Raw genomic sequence first — 17,302 nt, 5'->3', positions numbered from 1 at the left:
TTTCCACTTACTTGAGCTTTCTGCACACATGTCCTAAGTTGTTCAATAAAGGCTCCCATTTATCAACTGTTACCTGAAAAATAATACATCCAACCTAATGATATCAACCTCACAGCTTTTAATTAAATTCTGTGTGTTCGATTACTAGAGAGAAATCAGCACGTAAATGAACAAGGCAGTTCATCCATGGAGAATGAAAACTTGAAGACAGGCATTTAAAATTCTGTTTACATTAAACAGTTAGCTACATATAACTTTATAGGTAAAATAAGCAAACATGTTGTCCAATGAAACCACTGACTTATTAAAGTGAATCTTCCTCCCCATATTAGTTATCTTTTCCAGGTTCTTCCAGACCCCATCCCAGTTAAATAGCCTTAAAAACTGCAGTGATATCATTGTTTTAGTGTTTGCCACCTTGTTCAAATAAAATGTTATCTTTACCTTACAAATTCAATGCCAGCTTTGCACTTTCAAACTTAACTCTTTACTATTTATTAGCACAGCTGGGTTCATCAACAAGCAGTATAGAAGTGACCCTCAGTAAAACTAGATCTTGACAGAATGATTGCAAATACTAAATATCCCATTTGGCTTTATCACTTTTCTTCCATGGTCTAAATTTATCTGATCTGAAAAAATTAGTCCATTCACTGGCCACACAATGCCAATATCTAAGCTGTCAAAATCCTTAAATTCCTTTCTGGTCATGGTGTTTAGCTTATGCTCTTAAAAATCAGAAGAAGAGCTGTAACTTTTCCACAGATACCGTAACTACAAACTCTATTCTTATTCCTCTGCATGTCTAAGCATTTTTAAAAAACTAAGATACCTTGCTATACTGAGTTTCATATGTGATTGGAGAATTCATATGGGACAGAGCACAGTCTAACAGTTTAGGCACACAACTGGGAGTCACATCTGGATTCTGCTAACAGCTATGCCACAGGCATGTAGGAATACATTTTAAATCTGTTATTTTTTAATTTCAGCTGAAGGCTTGTTGTTCTAGGTATTATGGGAAAGGGTAAAAAGGAATGTCTGATAAGCATAATGTAAAAATATGAAAACACTGGATGGCAGAACTTAATGACAATAGCTAAGGTTTTAAGTCAGTCTATATAATTGGGGTCGACAATGTCTCAGAACTTACTGCATTTATTCTAACAATCCAATTACATAAGGCAATATAATATGAGACCCTGCAGTTTTAATAAATAGTTCATTGACATAAAATTAAGTACGCATTAATTAAAAATTACCTCATTTCCAATAGCTTTAATTTTCTCTAAAGCATCAAGGAACCACTTTTCTGCAGTTTTCCAGCTAAAATAAGAAAAAAAACACATTACTGGAATTACCAACAAACTATCATACAGTTGCCATTCAAAAGTCCCTTCTTAATGACAAAGCTGAATATGCTGTGTTAGAAAGAGAGAAAAGTTATCTTTTACACTATTTATACACAGATAAGTTCATTCACATTAATTAAATGGTGAAATACAAGCAGTTGTGACAAACATCTTGCACACAAAGGTGAATGATCTTAAAGCCAAACTACAGAGCAAAAATTAAAATGGAGTATAGCCCAGAAACATGTTAAATGCTCCCAATAACCAGGCTATGGATAACAATCAAAACCTTAACCTTATACACCTTTTAAAAATTTGTTCCCCTCTCTGGAATCATCTTGGTACTTCCCGATTTGCCAAAAACAAAGAATGCTTCATTGTATGACATTACAAATACCATTTCAATACATGGAATCTCCTGCATGTATGAATACCTCATGTGATGACTGACTGTTCTATATGTGCCTAATCTCCAAGAATCAAACTGGATAAAATACCCTATTAGAAGAGAAACTAATTTGATAAGTAAGAGTTTAGGGTGAATACTAACTAACTAGAATCATAAGCAATTTCTTGTTCTGTATATCAAAATAAGCCCTTTTATAAAAATAAAATATATGCTACTACATTATATTTAGGAAAAGAATATAGATTAGTAGTATTGTCTTTATCTCCTTTTGCAAACTTACTCTCCATTTTGAAATGCAACCACTCCAACTTCATGCATAACAAAAGGATCCTCAGGTGCAATGCTTAGGGCTTGGCTGAAAAATCTTTCAGCTAATTTTGAATTGTTGGTCAAACCATATTCTAGTCCAATATAGAGCATCGGCAAATGACAGCTGTAAAAAATAAGGAAAAAAAGGAAGTTTCATATATTTATTTGCTTGATGTAAATATTTAATAATTTGCAGAAATCTTAAAAGCATTTAATTGTGTGATACTTTATAAGTATACCTTAAATAAAAAAAACTTTAAATAAAAAAAAAAAACTTAAAAAGAGCAGTTACTTACCTGATAGTAACTGATTCTTTGAGATGTTCTTACATGGATTCCACTTACGGTGTCCATGTGCCCCAGCACAAGAGTTCAAAACATTCTCACTAGCAGTATCCTGTAGGTGTCGTGCATGTGCCCTTTAGGCCCCAGAGCATAAAGGGGGCAGCGACAACAACCATCACTCAGTCTCTCCGCTGACCAAAATCCTCATTCATAAAACTGAACTGCAAAGATGGGTTGTGGGATGCACATGTGCAGAACATCTTGAAGAACAACAGCTACTATTAGCTAAGTTACCTTTCTTTCTTCTTTGAGCTACTGGACATGTGGATCCCACTTATAGTGATAAGCTAGCAATCATTTTTTAAAGGAGGTGGGAGCTAAGAGTTATCTGAAAAGAGATTGCAAATGTTCTTCCAAAACAGGCATCAGATTTTGAAGTAGTGACTAACAATGACATTTTGTAAACGTGTGCTGAGGACCAGGTAGCCATTCTACATATTTCCGATACAGGAACCTGACTTAAGCATGCTATTGATGTAGCTTTCACTCTGATGGAGGACTCTTCTTACTAATATCATAAGCAGTTCTAATACAATTGGATACCCATTTTGGAAGTCTTTATGATGAAACAGTCATCCCTTTTGATTTATTACCACACAGAACAAAATGTCTTGAAGTTTTACAAAAAGATCTAGTTCTATCTAGGTAATATAACAACAATCTTCTCAATTCTGAAGTATGTAATTTATATTCAACAGGTGAAGAATGAGGTTTTGAAAAAAAATTGGTGAATGAATGGATATGAAAATCTGATAGTACCTTAAGCATAAAAGTCTCATCATTACTCTAGACAGGTGAAAAACTGTAAATGGAGGATCTATCATTAGGGCTTGTAACTTGCTTATTCTACAAGCTGATGTAATTGCCACCAGAAATGCTACCTTTAGTGATAGCAGAAGAACTGGATAATTTGAGAGATTCAAAAGCGGAGGGGAGAAGGGTCCAAAAGCAAAAAACCCACTGAATTTAAGTCCCATATTTGAGTGATCTTTCTCAAGGGAAGAAAAACGTGGACAAGCCCTTCCGTAAATCTATTCACTGACTGAAGAGAGAAGATTGTACTTTCCTCTACTGGAGAATGAAATACAGATATGGAATGGAACACTGCCAAATGATCTTCGATTGAAGCAATAGTGCCAAGTGCTTTAAGGATAAGAGTTAATCTAATATTATTGGAACAGAATACTGACATGGAATTACAGACATGAAATTACAGACAAGTCATCTTAACTTCTTACCAGGAAAGATAGTGGAGCAAATAATCAACAATCAATTTGCAAACACTCAGTAGGTAAAAAGGTGATAAAATGGTCAACGTGGATTTGTCAAGAACATATCATGTCAAACCAATCTAACAGCTTTCTTTGACAGGATAACCAGCACTGTAGATATGGAGGGTGTGGTATACCCTGACTTTAATATGGCTTTTGATAGTGTTTTGCATGACCTTCTCATAAACAAACTAGGGAAATATAGCCTAGATGGATTAGCATTCTCAGGTCTATTAGGAGGCTCTTTTCCATATGCGTCCCTAGAATTATTTTCTTTCCGTCCATGTGATTTCCTTCTTGGTGGTGGACTCCTGTCTGTGCTGGTTCAAATAAATTTTCATTATAGATATGCTTGCTTCTTTTTTGAAGACAGGATCTGTCTGGTATCAAGATCAGGAAAACCTCTAGGACTGGTGACTCAGGTTCTGGAATGACCCTGAGGTTTGGCAAAAAAAAAAAAAAAAACACACAAAATAAGCTTTTGGAGCTGCAAATTTAGTTGTAAGAGGTCCCTACAGTGAGGCACTGTAGATGCCTCTCTACTTTAAACCTTCCTTTGCAGCTGAAACTCCTGGCTGTAATTCAAAGATGCCAATGCCGACAAGGGAAGCACTGTAGAAGTCTGTCCTAATTTTGATGCTGAGAATGACAGTGCTGCTGAAACCAGTGCCAAAAAGGAAGAAGGCAGATGACTGAATTCTTTTTCTCTTGGGATCTTTTAGACGAAGAAGCAGGTTTCTGTACCAGCTCTGTAATGCGATGCAACATGGCAGGTCTCAGTCCCACTCTTTCCTGCACCGACAGTAATGGCTCCCTTCAACAGTTCCTCTTCTCTCTCAGCACCAGCAGTAAGGGCTCCTTTGAAGAGCTTTTCTTTGCTCCTGCCACCGGAGACAGGCTTCGCGCCAGGAAACTGACTTAGGGTATGTCTACCCTATCGCTGCTACAGCAGCACTACAGCTACTTTCCTGTAGGCACTCCCTACATCGATGGGAAAATGCCTTCCATCAATGTAGGTAATCCCCCTCTCCAAGAGGCTGTAGTTAGGTAGACCGAGGAATCCTTCCATCGACTTCCAGTGTCTATGCCAGGGTTAGGACGACATAACTACAGTGTTCAGGGCATGAAATTTTTCACAGCCCTAGGCAACCGTGGCTCCAGGGACCAGCAAAACAAGCAAGTGGTTGGGGCGGCACATTTCTAGGGGCGGCATTCTGGGGCTGGCCATCATAGGTGTCAACTCCGGGGCATGGGGAAAAAGTGCCCCCACCTCCCCAGCTCGCCTCCGCTCTGCCTCCGCCTGCTCCCCTGAGCGCGCTGCCGCCGCTCCGCTTCTCCCCGCTCCCTCCTAGGCTTGCTGCACGCGAAACAGCTGTTTCACGCAGCAAGTCTGGGAGGGAGGAGAAGCTGAGCAGCGGGGTGCTTGGGGGAGACGGCGGTCGTAGAGCAGAGGTGAGCTGGAGCAGGGAGTGGTTCCTCTACCCCCTGTTACTTCCTGCGCCCCCACCTCCCCACCCTAGCTCACCTCTCCACCTGCTCTCCTGAACGTGCCGCCGCTATTTCATGTGTGGCAAGGCTGGGAGGGAGGGAGAAGCCGAGTGGCGGGTGCTCGAGGGAGGCAGTGGTGGTGGAGCGGAGGTGAGCTGGAGTGGGGAGCGGTTCCTCTACCTCTCGTTACTTCCTGCGCCCCACCACCCTAGCTCACCTCCGCTCCTCCTGCTCCCCTGAACGCGCCGCTGCTCTGCTTCTCTGCCCTCCCTCGCCTGAGAGGAAGGGGGGAGAAGTGGAGTGGCAGCGCACCCAGGGGAGCAGGCGGAGCGGAGGTGAGCTAGGGTGGGAGGTCGCGGGGGGCCCCCAGGAAACAATGGCAGGGGGGAAATGTGGCACGCCCAGGGGAGGAGGCGGGGCTGGGGATTTGGGGAAGGGGTTCAGAAGGGGTGGAGTTGGGGCCGGGCTGGGGGGCACGAAAAAAAGGGGGAGAGCCAAAATTTTTTTTGCTTGGGGTGGCAAAAATCCTAGAGCCAGCCCTGGGTGTAGACCAGGCCTTTAGAGTCATTCAGTCCTTTAACAATGGGAGTCCCTGCCTCCTCTGATTGACCTTTCTGAATCTCATCTTTTTAAATGCTGCTGAATTAGCTGTCACATTTCTGGTGACAGGATCATTGGCGAGATAAGCTGTGAAAACAGAAGCCTCTGTACCAAGTTCATGCTCTGAGTCAAGTCAGACATAGCTCTCATGGACTTTTCCATAAGAAAAAGCTGAACTGCTTCTTCTTTTGTGTGGGCTTCTTGAAGGACTTGCAAATCACACACTCCGCAACAATATGTTCCTCAACCAGACAGAAATGCACCTGTCATAGGTGTCAGTCACAAGAACAGCCCCCCTACAAAGGGACCTGTCTTGAAGCCCAGAGATTTGGGCTCTGCCATAAATTGCTTTTTCCCCCATACCTACTGCAAATAAGCTAATTTAAACAGTAACAAGTGCACTAACCTACTACCTATAAACAAATTAACTACCAACTATTAGACTAAATGCTAAGTAACAATATTACTACAAAGAGACACTTATGTTGTTACAACTCACTGCCTAAGGCGGTTGGGGTTGCTGTGCCCTTTATGCCCTGTGAGGGTGCAGCGGGGAGGCATACAGGGCGCATGGACCACTGCTCCTGGTCGCTGCTAGTGAAAATGTTCCAAACACCTATGCTGGGGCACATGGACACTAAATGGGATCCAAATGTGCAGTAACTCAAGGAAGAATATGTATTATGTAACACTACTTGAAATAGATTCCAAATGAAGTACTAATCTGAAGAGTACCTTAAAGGGAAAATGTTTAGTAAGAAGTTAATTCTAATGTTTACTAGTATTATAGCCTAGAAATGTGTATTGCCCTTTCCTATCCCCAAGTTAATTCTGAGTTTAATCCAGTTCTGCTTCTTTACCTATAAACTGAAAAGACAAATAACTGGACTTTAATGACACACTAGGTAGTAACACTATCTAAACTTTTAAACTGTAAGCAATACTCAAATACAAATGATGAATTCAACAAGCAGAAGGATAATGGAACACTACTTATCTTTTTCCTCCCTTGTTTTCAACATAAGAACGGCCATATTGGGTCAAACCAAATGTCCATCTAGCCCAGGATCCTGTCTTTTATGCCAGAGGCCAATGCCAGGTGCCCCAGAGGGAATAAACAGAACAGGTATTCATCAAGTGATCCATTCCTTGTCGTCCATTCCCAGCTTCTGGCAAACAGAGCCTAAGGACACCATCCCTCCACATCCTGGCTAATAGACATTGATGGACCCTATTCTCCATTAATTTATCTAGTTCTTTTTTGATCCCTGTTATAGTCTTGGCCTTCACCACATCCTATCACAAGGAGTTCCACAGGTTGACTGTGCATTGTGAAAAAATACTCTTTTGTTTTAAACCTGCCGCCTATTAATTTCATTTGGTAACCCCTAGTTCTTGCGTTATGAGGAGTATAAAACACTTCCTTATTTACTTTCTCCACACCAGTCATGATTTTATAGACCTCTACCATATCTCCCCTTAGCCGTCTCTTTTCCAGACTGAAAAGTCCCAGTCTTTAAACTCTTCTCATATGGAAGCTGTTCCTTACCCCTAATAATTTTTGTTGCCCTTTTCTGAACCTTTTCCAATTCCAATATATCTTTTTTGAGATGCGGCGACCACATCTGCACACATTATTCAAGACATGGGCATACCATGGATTTAGAGAGAGGCAATATTATATTTTCTGTCTTATTATCTATCCCTTTCTTAATGATTCCCAACATTCTGTTAGCTGTTTTCACTGCCGCTGCACATTGAGTGGATGTTTTCAGAGAATTATCCACAATGACTCCAAGATCTCTTTCTTGAGCGATAACAGCTAATTTAGACCCCATCATTTTATATTTATAGTTGGAATTATGTTTTCCAATGTGCATTACTTTGCATTTATCAGCATTGAATTTCATCTGCCATTTTGTTGCCCAGTCACCCAGTTTTGTGAGATCCCTTTGTAATTCTTCACAGTCTGCTTTGGACTTAACTATCTTGAGTAGTTTGTATCATCCTCAAATTTTGTCACCTCACTGTTTACCCCTTTTTCCAGATCATTTATGAATATGTTGAACAGTACTAGTCCCAGGACAGACCCCTGGGGGACACTACTATTTACCTCTCCCCATTCTGAAAACTGACCATTTATTCACACTCTTTGTTTCTTATATTTTTACCAGTTACTGATCCATGATAGGACCTTCCCTCTTATCCTATGACAGCTTACTTTGCTTAAGAGCCTTTGGTGAGGGACCTTGTCAAAGGCTTTCTGAAAATCTAAGTACACTGTATCTACTGGATCATGCGTGTCCATATGCTTGTTGACTCCTTCAAAGAATTCTAGTAGATTGATGAGGCATGATTTCCCTTCACAAAAACCATGTCAACTCTTCCCCAACAAATCATATTCATCTAAGTGTCTGATAATTCTGTTCTTTACTGTAGTTTCAACTAGTTTGCCTGGTACTGAAGTTTCCATTTGAGTTATTGCCTTAAGTTTATTTTTATCAATGAAAAAAATATATACAAAATGGCATAGTTTACTTTTGACATACCCTTTCATTAGCTGTGCTGCTGTGAAGTAAGCAGCCATTGCTTGGTCATGCTCACTCTCAACTGCAAATGAATGTCCATATGCTATCCAAGCTGGTCCATAGGTTCTCTCAAGTGTAGTGGCTTTGCTAAAAAACACACACACAAAATCAGACTAACATGTTATAACTACATCTGAAATTCATTATATTCATCTTATTGGAACACTTAAGCAGTAAGCTTGGTGAAGTATAAATAGTCTGTGTACTCATGTATATATTTAATAAATTTGTAGTAAACTAATGAGTGTTTAATAAAGAACTTTGTCTTTAAATGATTATCATACTGGTGAAAGCTTACCTTTTGACATGCATTATTTGAGATTTTAAGAGAATGTATTACTCTCATTTTCTAAACTGATTTTAGCAAATTTCTAAACTATGTTATTTAGATAGTGTTGTTAAGTGTGCATAGTGAAACACCAAAGGTAAACTGATGAACTAAATCCTTACTGCAAGGAACTAAATTTAACGGTGTGAATGCATGCAAAAGAGGTATATGTTTTTTATATCTACACATAAATCTTAAAGTAAAGACACCAACAAAAAGCAAACAGAAAAACAACTACATTACATTAGAAAATCTCTATTCATGCAGTGTAAACAATGTTAAACATGTGAAAGTAGAAAATGGTAATGTCAAATTATGACATTTCTATGTCATAGTTAGGCCATGTCTACACTAGCAGTTATGTTAGCAAAACTTTTGTCACTCAGGGATTTGAAAAAAACCCTCCCGAGTAACACACATTTTGCTGGCATAAGCGCTCACGTGCACCAGCACTATGTCGGCAGGAGACCCTCTCCCGCCGACATAGCAACCGCCACTCATTAAGCTGGTTTTATTACGTCGACGGGCGAGCTCTCTCCCATTGGCATAACACAGCTGTATTGGTACAGTTGTGCCTCTGTAAGCTTGTAAGTGTAGACATAGTCTGTGGGTGGAAATATTGCCTATGTGACTGCAAAAGTCTGGGCTTGCCTAAGGCAAGCCTATTATTCTCCATTCCAGACAGCTGCCCTGCCTGGGAAAGAAAGTGTTTGACGCTTCTTTGAAGGACTGTCACCAAAAAGCCATCAAAACTGCAATTTAGGGTCATCAACTTTGATCATCTGCCAACTACTGCCCCTTAGCCATGGAACAATAGTGTCCATACACAAGAGCCCACAAGAAGGGGGCAAGCATGACTGGAGTGTCTGGAGCTTCCCAATTTCAGTATATGGCACAGAGACTGAGGCCCTACTTAAGAGCAGAGACTCTGTGAACGGAGCCAACCATCACCACAAGAAAAACATGAAGGAGAGAGGAGGCTGAAACACTGACAAATTTCAGACTCACAGAAGAGGTGACATCAGAGATGGGGAAGATGCATCTCAGGCCTTTGTTATTTTCATCAGACAAGATGTCTAAGCTTGAAAGTATGCTCTAGAATTCCAGAGCGTCACTAGAATTAGAATCAGTTAGAAGCACATGGGACCCAGTGACTGGGTTCACTTGCAATATCCCCCATATGAGGCCAGTTTGTAACAAAACATTTTTGATTGACTGCCATATCAAAGAAAGGGTAAACACAGGGGACATACAGCAGCCAGGATTCCTAGGTTTCTGTAATTACATTTATTTACAATGAACAGCTCATGTAATACTTTTATAGTTAACTATTCTTTATTTGAAAATTAAATCCTGAATAATATTGACCTAACAAGTCATAAGCAACACAATAATAAATCTAATATTATTGGATATGAAGTTAAGCTTTTACCTGAGATATCTTCTGGCATGTTCATTTTTGTGACCGACCATGAGATAATAACATCCTACCGCAAACCATGAGACCTAAACATCAATGTCAAAAGAACAATACTAAGAATACAGCAGATGTTGAAAATGATACATCTACAAATGATACAGGGCAGGGAACAGAGAGCATTCAGAGAAGTTAAAATATTTTGCTTGAAGTCATCACTCTCAGAGTTTCAAATTATTATAGCAGCATCTATTAGCATAGCTAGCCCTGTTTCCACTATAAACAGTTTTGAATGATTTGTAACTCATCCATTTAAAGCCTCACCTAAAATAGGGCTCAAAATGAGTTAAGACACTCTGTTTATACATAGAATAAGCGGGCCCACACATGGAGTTACAAGGAAAACTTAATGTGCAGACTAACCCTTAGAAAAAATGGAAAGGAGGGAAAAATAATCCTGAATGTATTCTATTTTTCTCCCAACTATTATAACTTGGTCAAAGATTTACAGGGTGATATTCAAAGGCACCAATTGCAAATTACTTTCAATAAGTATTAAGCACTTAACTAAACGCCAACAGTCATTTGCCACTGATGTCTTTGAATACTCTCCTAGGCTATGCCTACCTTTAGCTGTAGCACTTCAGTGTAGATGCTTAGGCTTGGTCTACACTACAAAGTTAATTTGACATAAGCCATCTTGCGTTGACCCAGTTGTGCATATGTCTATGCTTAAATTTGCCTCCCACCGATGCAAGTGCCCTGTTACAGCAACACCATCTCCCCGAGCAGCACTGAGCCATGTACTCAGATCGATGCAGCGAGAGTGCAGATACTGCATTTATGTTGACCCTAACAGTCTTCCAGCAACTGTCCCACAATGCCAGATACTGACCACTCTGGTCATAATTGTGAACTACACTGCCCAGGGGTCACAGAGACTAGAAGGCCCGCCTCCCCTTTGAAGCCCTGCAACTTTTTGTAATGTCTTTTCCTGATTGTCCAGCTTGGCAAGCACATTTAGCAGCTCCCCATTGTTGTGTGCAATTGCCAAGCTAACCAGGCTGGCTTCATGCTCCAGATGCACTCCGGCGTGGAGCAGACAGGAGATATTAGATCTTCTGGGCCTGTGGGAAGAAGATATTGTGCAAGCACAGATATAGACCAGCCATAGAAACATGGATATTTATGAGAAGATTGCATGGGGAATGCAGGAGAAGCGATACAACAAGGACCAGCAGCAGTGGTGTGTGAATGCAAAAGGATCTGAGACAGGCATATCACAAAGCGAGGCAGGCCAGCAGTCACTCCAATGCTGTGCTGCAGACCTGTTGCTTTTACAAGAAGCTGCATGCCATATTTGGCAGAGATCCCACTGTCTCTGTGGATACTTCTGAGGAGGCCAAGCCACAGGCCACTGGCATGAACAGTGAGGGGAACTGGGGACATGCAACCGGGGGGGGGGGGGGTCCATCTATGCCGCGAGCCAGGACCTGTTTGAGACTCTACCGCAGTCCAGTCAGTCCCAGTAGCCGAGCACTGGCGAGTCCAATGTAGGGGTAGGAATATCAGATGTGTAATTGTATTTCCATTACAATGATGTACTGATGGCACCCCGAAATTAACAGGTTACAGCTATTGACTTTTCATTAATTTACTCTTGCAAGAGGTGATAGGTGATAATAACAAAGAGAGGTGGCATTATCTGCTTTTCATTCTCCTGTACAGTTAGGCAGGGGGCCATGCAGAGCAGTTTATATACACAGAAATATCCCTTGAATCCTCTTGAGAGATCTCAATGGAACTTTTGTGAAGGTACTTTCAAATCCTCTCCTGAAGGTTTCTAAGGATGGCAGCCTTATTTCTTTCTCCACAACAGGACACTTTCCCATGCCAGTCAGTGATGGCTTCGATAGCACCACTGCAATATGCAGGCTAGCAGCATATGCACCTGGGCAGCTTTGGGACACCAGCAGCAGCTGTGCTCCCTGTGCCTTTGTTTCCTTCAAGAGTAAGATACCAGCTAAAATCCCCACTGCATGTGGAAAATGGTACCAGTATTCAGTACCACTGCCCTATATTCAGTTGAATGCAACACAGCAATTCCCTCCTCATTTCCCTCACCCCGACAGGCTATATGCACCATGGCTGCTGAGAGTGGCACCATGCACAAGCACTCTGAAGCAGAAGTGTCAATAAGCATGTCTTGTTTAAAATTTTAGTATCAGAGGGGTAGCCGTGTTAGTCTGGTTCTGTAGAAGCAGCAAAGAATCCTGTGGCACCTTATAGACTAACAGATGTTTTGCAGCATGAGCTTTCGTGGGTGAATACCCACTTCTTCGGATGCAAGCAGTGGAAATTTCCAGGGGCAGGTGTGTATATATAAGCAAGCAAGAAGCAGGCTAGAGATAACGAGGTTAGATCAATCAGGGAGGATGGGGCCCTGTTCCAGCAGCTGAGGTGTGAAAACCAAGGGAGGAGAAACTGGTTCTGTAATTGGCAAGCCATTCACAGTCTTTGTTTAGTCCTAAACTGATGGTGTTAAATTTGCAAATGAATTGGAGCTCAGCAGTTTCTCTCTGGAGTCTGGTCCTAAAGTTTTTTTGCTGGAGGATGGCCACCTTAAAATCTGCTATTGTGTGGCCAGGGAGGTTGAAGTGTTCTCCTACAGGTTTTTGTATATTGCCATTCCTAATGTCTGATTTGTGTCCATTTATCCTTTTCCTTAGAGACTGTCCAGTTTGGCCGATGTACATAGCAGAGGGGCATTGCTGGCATATGATGGCATATATTACATTGGTGGACGTGCAGGTGAATGAACCGGTGATGGTGTGGCTGATCTGGTTAGGTCCTGTGATGGTGTTGCTGGACTATCATAGCAGCTGGAGGCTGCCTCCCTCTCATTTTATCTCACTAAAAATTCAGTGTTTCTTATTCCTGCATTCTTTATTACTTCATCACACAAATGGGGGGACGCTTCCACGGTAGCCCAGGAGGGTTGGGGGAAGAGGGAAGCAACAGGTGGGGTTGTTGCAGGGGCACCCCCCAGAATGGCATGCAGCTCATCATTTCTGCGGGATGTCTGGGGCTCTGACCCGGAGCAGCTGTGCTCTCTGGTTCTCTAGAACACTTGCCCCATATTCTAGGCAGGACTGACTCTATTTTTAGACAAAACATAAAGAAGGGAATGACCCGGGGAGTCATTCCCATTTTTGTCCATGCGCCCCTGGCCGACCTCAGTGAGGCCAGCCGGGAGCACCCATGACAGCAGCAGACGGTACAAAAGGATTGATAACCGTCATCGCCAATTTCCAATTACAAACGGTGCAAAATGACTGATAACCATCATCTCATCGCCAATTTACAATGGCAGACGGTGCACTAGGGATGGTAACCGTTTCTGCTACCTTGCAAAGGCAAATGAATGCTGCTGTGTAACACTGCAGTACCGTGTCTGTCAGCAGCATCCAGTACACATACGGTGACAGTGACAAAAGGCAAAACAGGCTCCATGGCTGCCATGCTATGGCGTCTGCCAGGGCAATCCAGGGAAAAAGGGCACGAAATGATTGTCTGCCGTTGCTTTCACGGAGGAAGGATTGAGTGACTACATTTACCCAGAATCACCCACGACACTGTTTTTGCCCCATCATGCATTGGGATCTCAACCCAGAATTCCAATGGGCGGGGGAGACTGTGGGAACTATGGGATAGCTATGGGATAGCTACCCACAGTGCAACGCTCCGGAAATCGACATTAGCCTCGGTACATGGACGCACACCGCCGAATTAATGTGCTTAGTGTGGCCGCGTGCACTCGACTTTATACAATCTGTTTTAAAAAACGGTTTCTGTACAATCGGAATAATCCCGTAGTGTAGACATACCCACAAGACTCTTTGCTGCTTTTACAGATCCAGACTAACACGGCTACCCCTCTGAGCCCTGGTCTACACTAGCAGGGGGTCGAAACTAGGGTATTCAGCAGCCGTGAATAACGATAGCTGAATGAATTACCTACCACCTAGTTCGACTCACTAGGCGCCCAGAGAAGCAAACTCCGCCACTCTCGCTCCTCCGCTCCAACCGCTCTCCCTCCCGCCGTGAAGAGTTCGAGTTCGAACTAGCGCTTCGGAGTTCTATATCGCTTGGTCAGATCAGACGCGAGTCAACTTCGAACCGCATCGAAGCTTTGCCGCGCCGACAGCAGCAGGTAAGCGTAACTGATACTCTAAAAGGAGGACTTTGAATTCTGAGCAGATAATCTAAATTTTAGATTAGTGGGTTTTTTTTAACATTAGATTTGTTTTCTAAAAAAGAGAAAACTATGATCAATCACACAATCAAAGAAAGTTGTTTGCTGTGTTGGTCCCAGGATATTAGAGACACATGGTTGGTGAGGTAATATCTGTTATTGGACCAACATCTGTTGGTGAAGGACAAGATTTTGAGCTTACTCAGAGCTGAAGAAGAGCCCTATGTAAGCTTGACTCTTTCATCATCAGACTTTGATCCAATAACAAATATTGTCTGCCTACAAATCAAACAAACGCAACTCAGATTCATAGAAACATACAAAATAAATGTATTTTAAATTCACTGATACCAGTGATGATGGGACATTCTCCACACATTGTGTTTATTTGAATAGTTCTTATATTTGCACAGGTTATGTGCTTAGTTGAAAGAGTATTCGCTGAATACATGAAGCTGAATTTATTTCAATGTATAGTACCCTAGTTACATGCCCAATCATGTATGTGTAGAGTCCATCACGTAGGTGGAACACTATCTCTATGCACTGTTAAAGTTGGTAGTAAGCAGTGAACGGTGTGCATAGTACACAAATTTTCAAACTATCAGAACACTGTTTATAAAACAAACGTATTCAAACATCTAAAAATCATTGACACTAAGTTTGATGTTTTAAAAGACAATGCCTTTTCAGTTATCTACGCAAAAGGCATTGGGAACAATTCTATGAAGTGGGGAAAATGTTTTTCTTGCACATATCTCCCCAATAAGGGAGAACAGAGTTTTAAGTGATTTAAATCAATTATTTTTTACACAAAGGGTTTTAAACTTCTTAGCCACACCATCTTTTGGAGCATCAGAAGACTCTCACCAATATAAAATGTTGAAGGAATATCAGTTATGTAATACTTCTGAATATGGGAGGAAAATTCCTCCATGCCTGCTGCAGATAATAATTTTATACTCAAAAGCACGACATTATCTTTTAGTTACTCAAGCTAAAATAATGGTGTTAGTAATTGTAAAGTGATCTATCTTTTTTTAAATCTAGCTGGAGTACCTGTTTTCATGATCTCCATCAGTGGCAAATTCTACAAACTGAATATATTTTATATTAAGAAATATTTTTATTCTAAATGGATTGTAAATTTAATCAAATTATGGTACAGGACAAAAAAAGAAATAAATTAACTATTTCCACACTATCACTTCCTGAGTCTGAATTCTGGTTGTTCAAACGGATTATTAGATTACAATTTCTGTTGCTTTTACTTATGCAAAGCTGGAGGAACACAGACTATAGGGACCTATAACAACTTACAGGATTATTTGGGTACAAATCCACCAATTTATGAGAAAGATAGAATAGCTCTGTATGGGTGAAAAAAAGAAAAGAAAATTAAAGCATGTCAAACACTAACACATATTTTGGCCAATAAACTTTTCTAAAGCAGTGCTAAATCATCTCATATTACAAACTGCAAATTAGTATATAAAATCAAATATTCCATTCTTTAAAGATAGATAATTTGACCTTTTACATGTTCATCTTTTTTTTCAAAATTTGAAACATTAGAATGTTCAGTTATTTTGCATTTAAACAACAAAAGAAAAAAAATTGGTTTGTGAAGGCTATGTGAGAGAATGTGAACTGTAAACCTGACTTTCTTAAGTACCTTTGAAAATCCCAGTCTAAATGTTTCAATATCTTTAAAGCAACTTAGAATTCCCTCCAAAGAACCTGGCACTGCCCACTGTCAGATGACAGGATACCGGGCTAGGTGGAACATTGATCTGACCCAACATGGCCATTCTTATGTTCTTAATACGGTTATGAACCGTACAACATATATACTGATTACTACATTTACATTTTCAAAAGTCTTGCAAAATACATCAAAAACTCAAAAGTTAATCTGCCTGTAACTAAAAATAACTAACTATGTTGGTTTGTCTCTATTTGAAATCTTGATAGCATGAACTAACTTAAAACTTCAGAAATGTTGCTTCAAAATTAATATAATAAAATACGCTTGAAAATAAAAGCTAAAAAAGTTAAACAATTGAATCTAGAGTTCTTACTTTTTTTTTTTTTGGTAAAAATGGTGCTACTTGGTAAAGTTTGAAATACATTTTTTATCAACATTTAATTACTTTAAGAAACCAAACACAGTTCTCTGATAATAAAGCTTATGCGGTGTAACAAGAAATCACACTACATTTTGCATACTGTGTGAGGGCATAATGCTTGTTTTCCAGACAAAGTATATAAACTATTGTGCTCCTACATGATAATGTTCTTCAACATAAAGAGATACTGTTTGCAATATACCTCATGTTTTATGGAAAAAAAAAAAGTTGTCTCAAGACATACTTGTAGAAAAACAAGACTACAGGCTACATTTTTGAAAATGGCTGACTATATTGCAACTGCAAAATCTGCAAGCACACCTATTGCACACAAACAAGAGTTAGCACACTAAGGACTTGCCTAGAGAGTTAGCATGCGACAATCTGGGATGTAATTCTACAGCACTTAAATGAGCTGGCACTAACTAGCCAGATGGACCCTGCTACCATGCAGTAAAAGTTCTGATTCCAAAGAGGAGTAGATCAAAACGCACTAGGAAATTTTTAGTGCATGGTCCATATGGCTAATTAGTATGCAGCACACTCCTATGTTGTAAATTTATGCCCCAACTTGCCACACAATAGCTATCTGTTCACACAAACCTTTAATGGCCCACTCATACATTTGCGCCAGCATTTCCCAAACTGTCATCCATTGATAGACTGCATGTCATTTGATGATGGCTCCTAAGTCTCGTTTCCAGCTGTTTCCAAAGACCTCCAAGTTCTTCTTTGGAAAGAGCATGGATGACTGTACAAACAGCTGGAAACAAGAATCAGATGTCTAAGCTACATTATTGTTGTAGTTGCCA

The 17,302-nt window shown here is 40.6% G+C and overlaps 1 protein-coding gene across 1 annotated transcript in view; it reads right to left on the bottom strand.

The window, feature by feature from the left end:
* The window catches only part of CDC16 (cell division cycle 16), a 61,813-nt gene that overhangs the window by 22,908 nt on the left and 21,603 nt on the right, over positions 1 to 17,302 (bottom strand). The window contains exons 10-15 of the mRNA XM_039510542.1: positions 15,682 to 15,731; positions 10,122 to 10,195; positions 8,323 to 8,448; positions 2,042 to 2,194; positions 1,263 to 1,326; positions 12 to 73 (exon numbers count right to left, since the gene is read on the bottom strand). Of these exons, the coding sequence (XP_039366476.1) occupies positions 12 to 73; positions 1,263 to 1,326; positions 2,042 to 2,194; positions 8,323 to 8,448; positions 10,122 to 10,195; positions 15,682 to 15,731 (529 nt within the window). The remainder of the gene's footprint in view (positions 1 to 11; positions 74 to 1,262; positions 1,327 to 2,041; positions 2,195 to 8,322; positions 8,449 to 10,121; positions 10,196 to 15,681; positions 15,732 to 17,302) is intronic.

This window comes from Mauremys reevesii, linkage group 1 (assembly GCF_016161935.1).
Source record: "Mauremys reevesii isolate NIE-2019 linkage group 1, ASM1616193v1, whole genome shotgun sequence".
Taxonomy (NCBI): domain Eukaryota; kingdom Metazoa; phylum Chordata; order Testudines; family Geoemydidae; genus Mauremys; species Mauremys reevesii.
The sequence above is the reverse complement of the archived record's forward strand: the minus strand, read 5'-3'. Positions and strand labels throughout refer to the sequence as shown.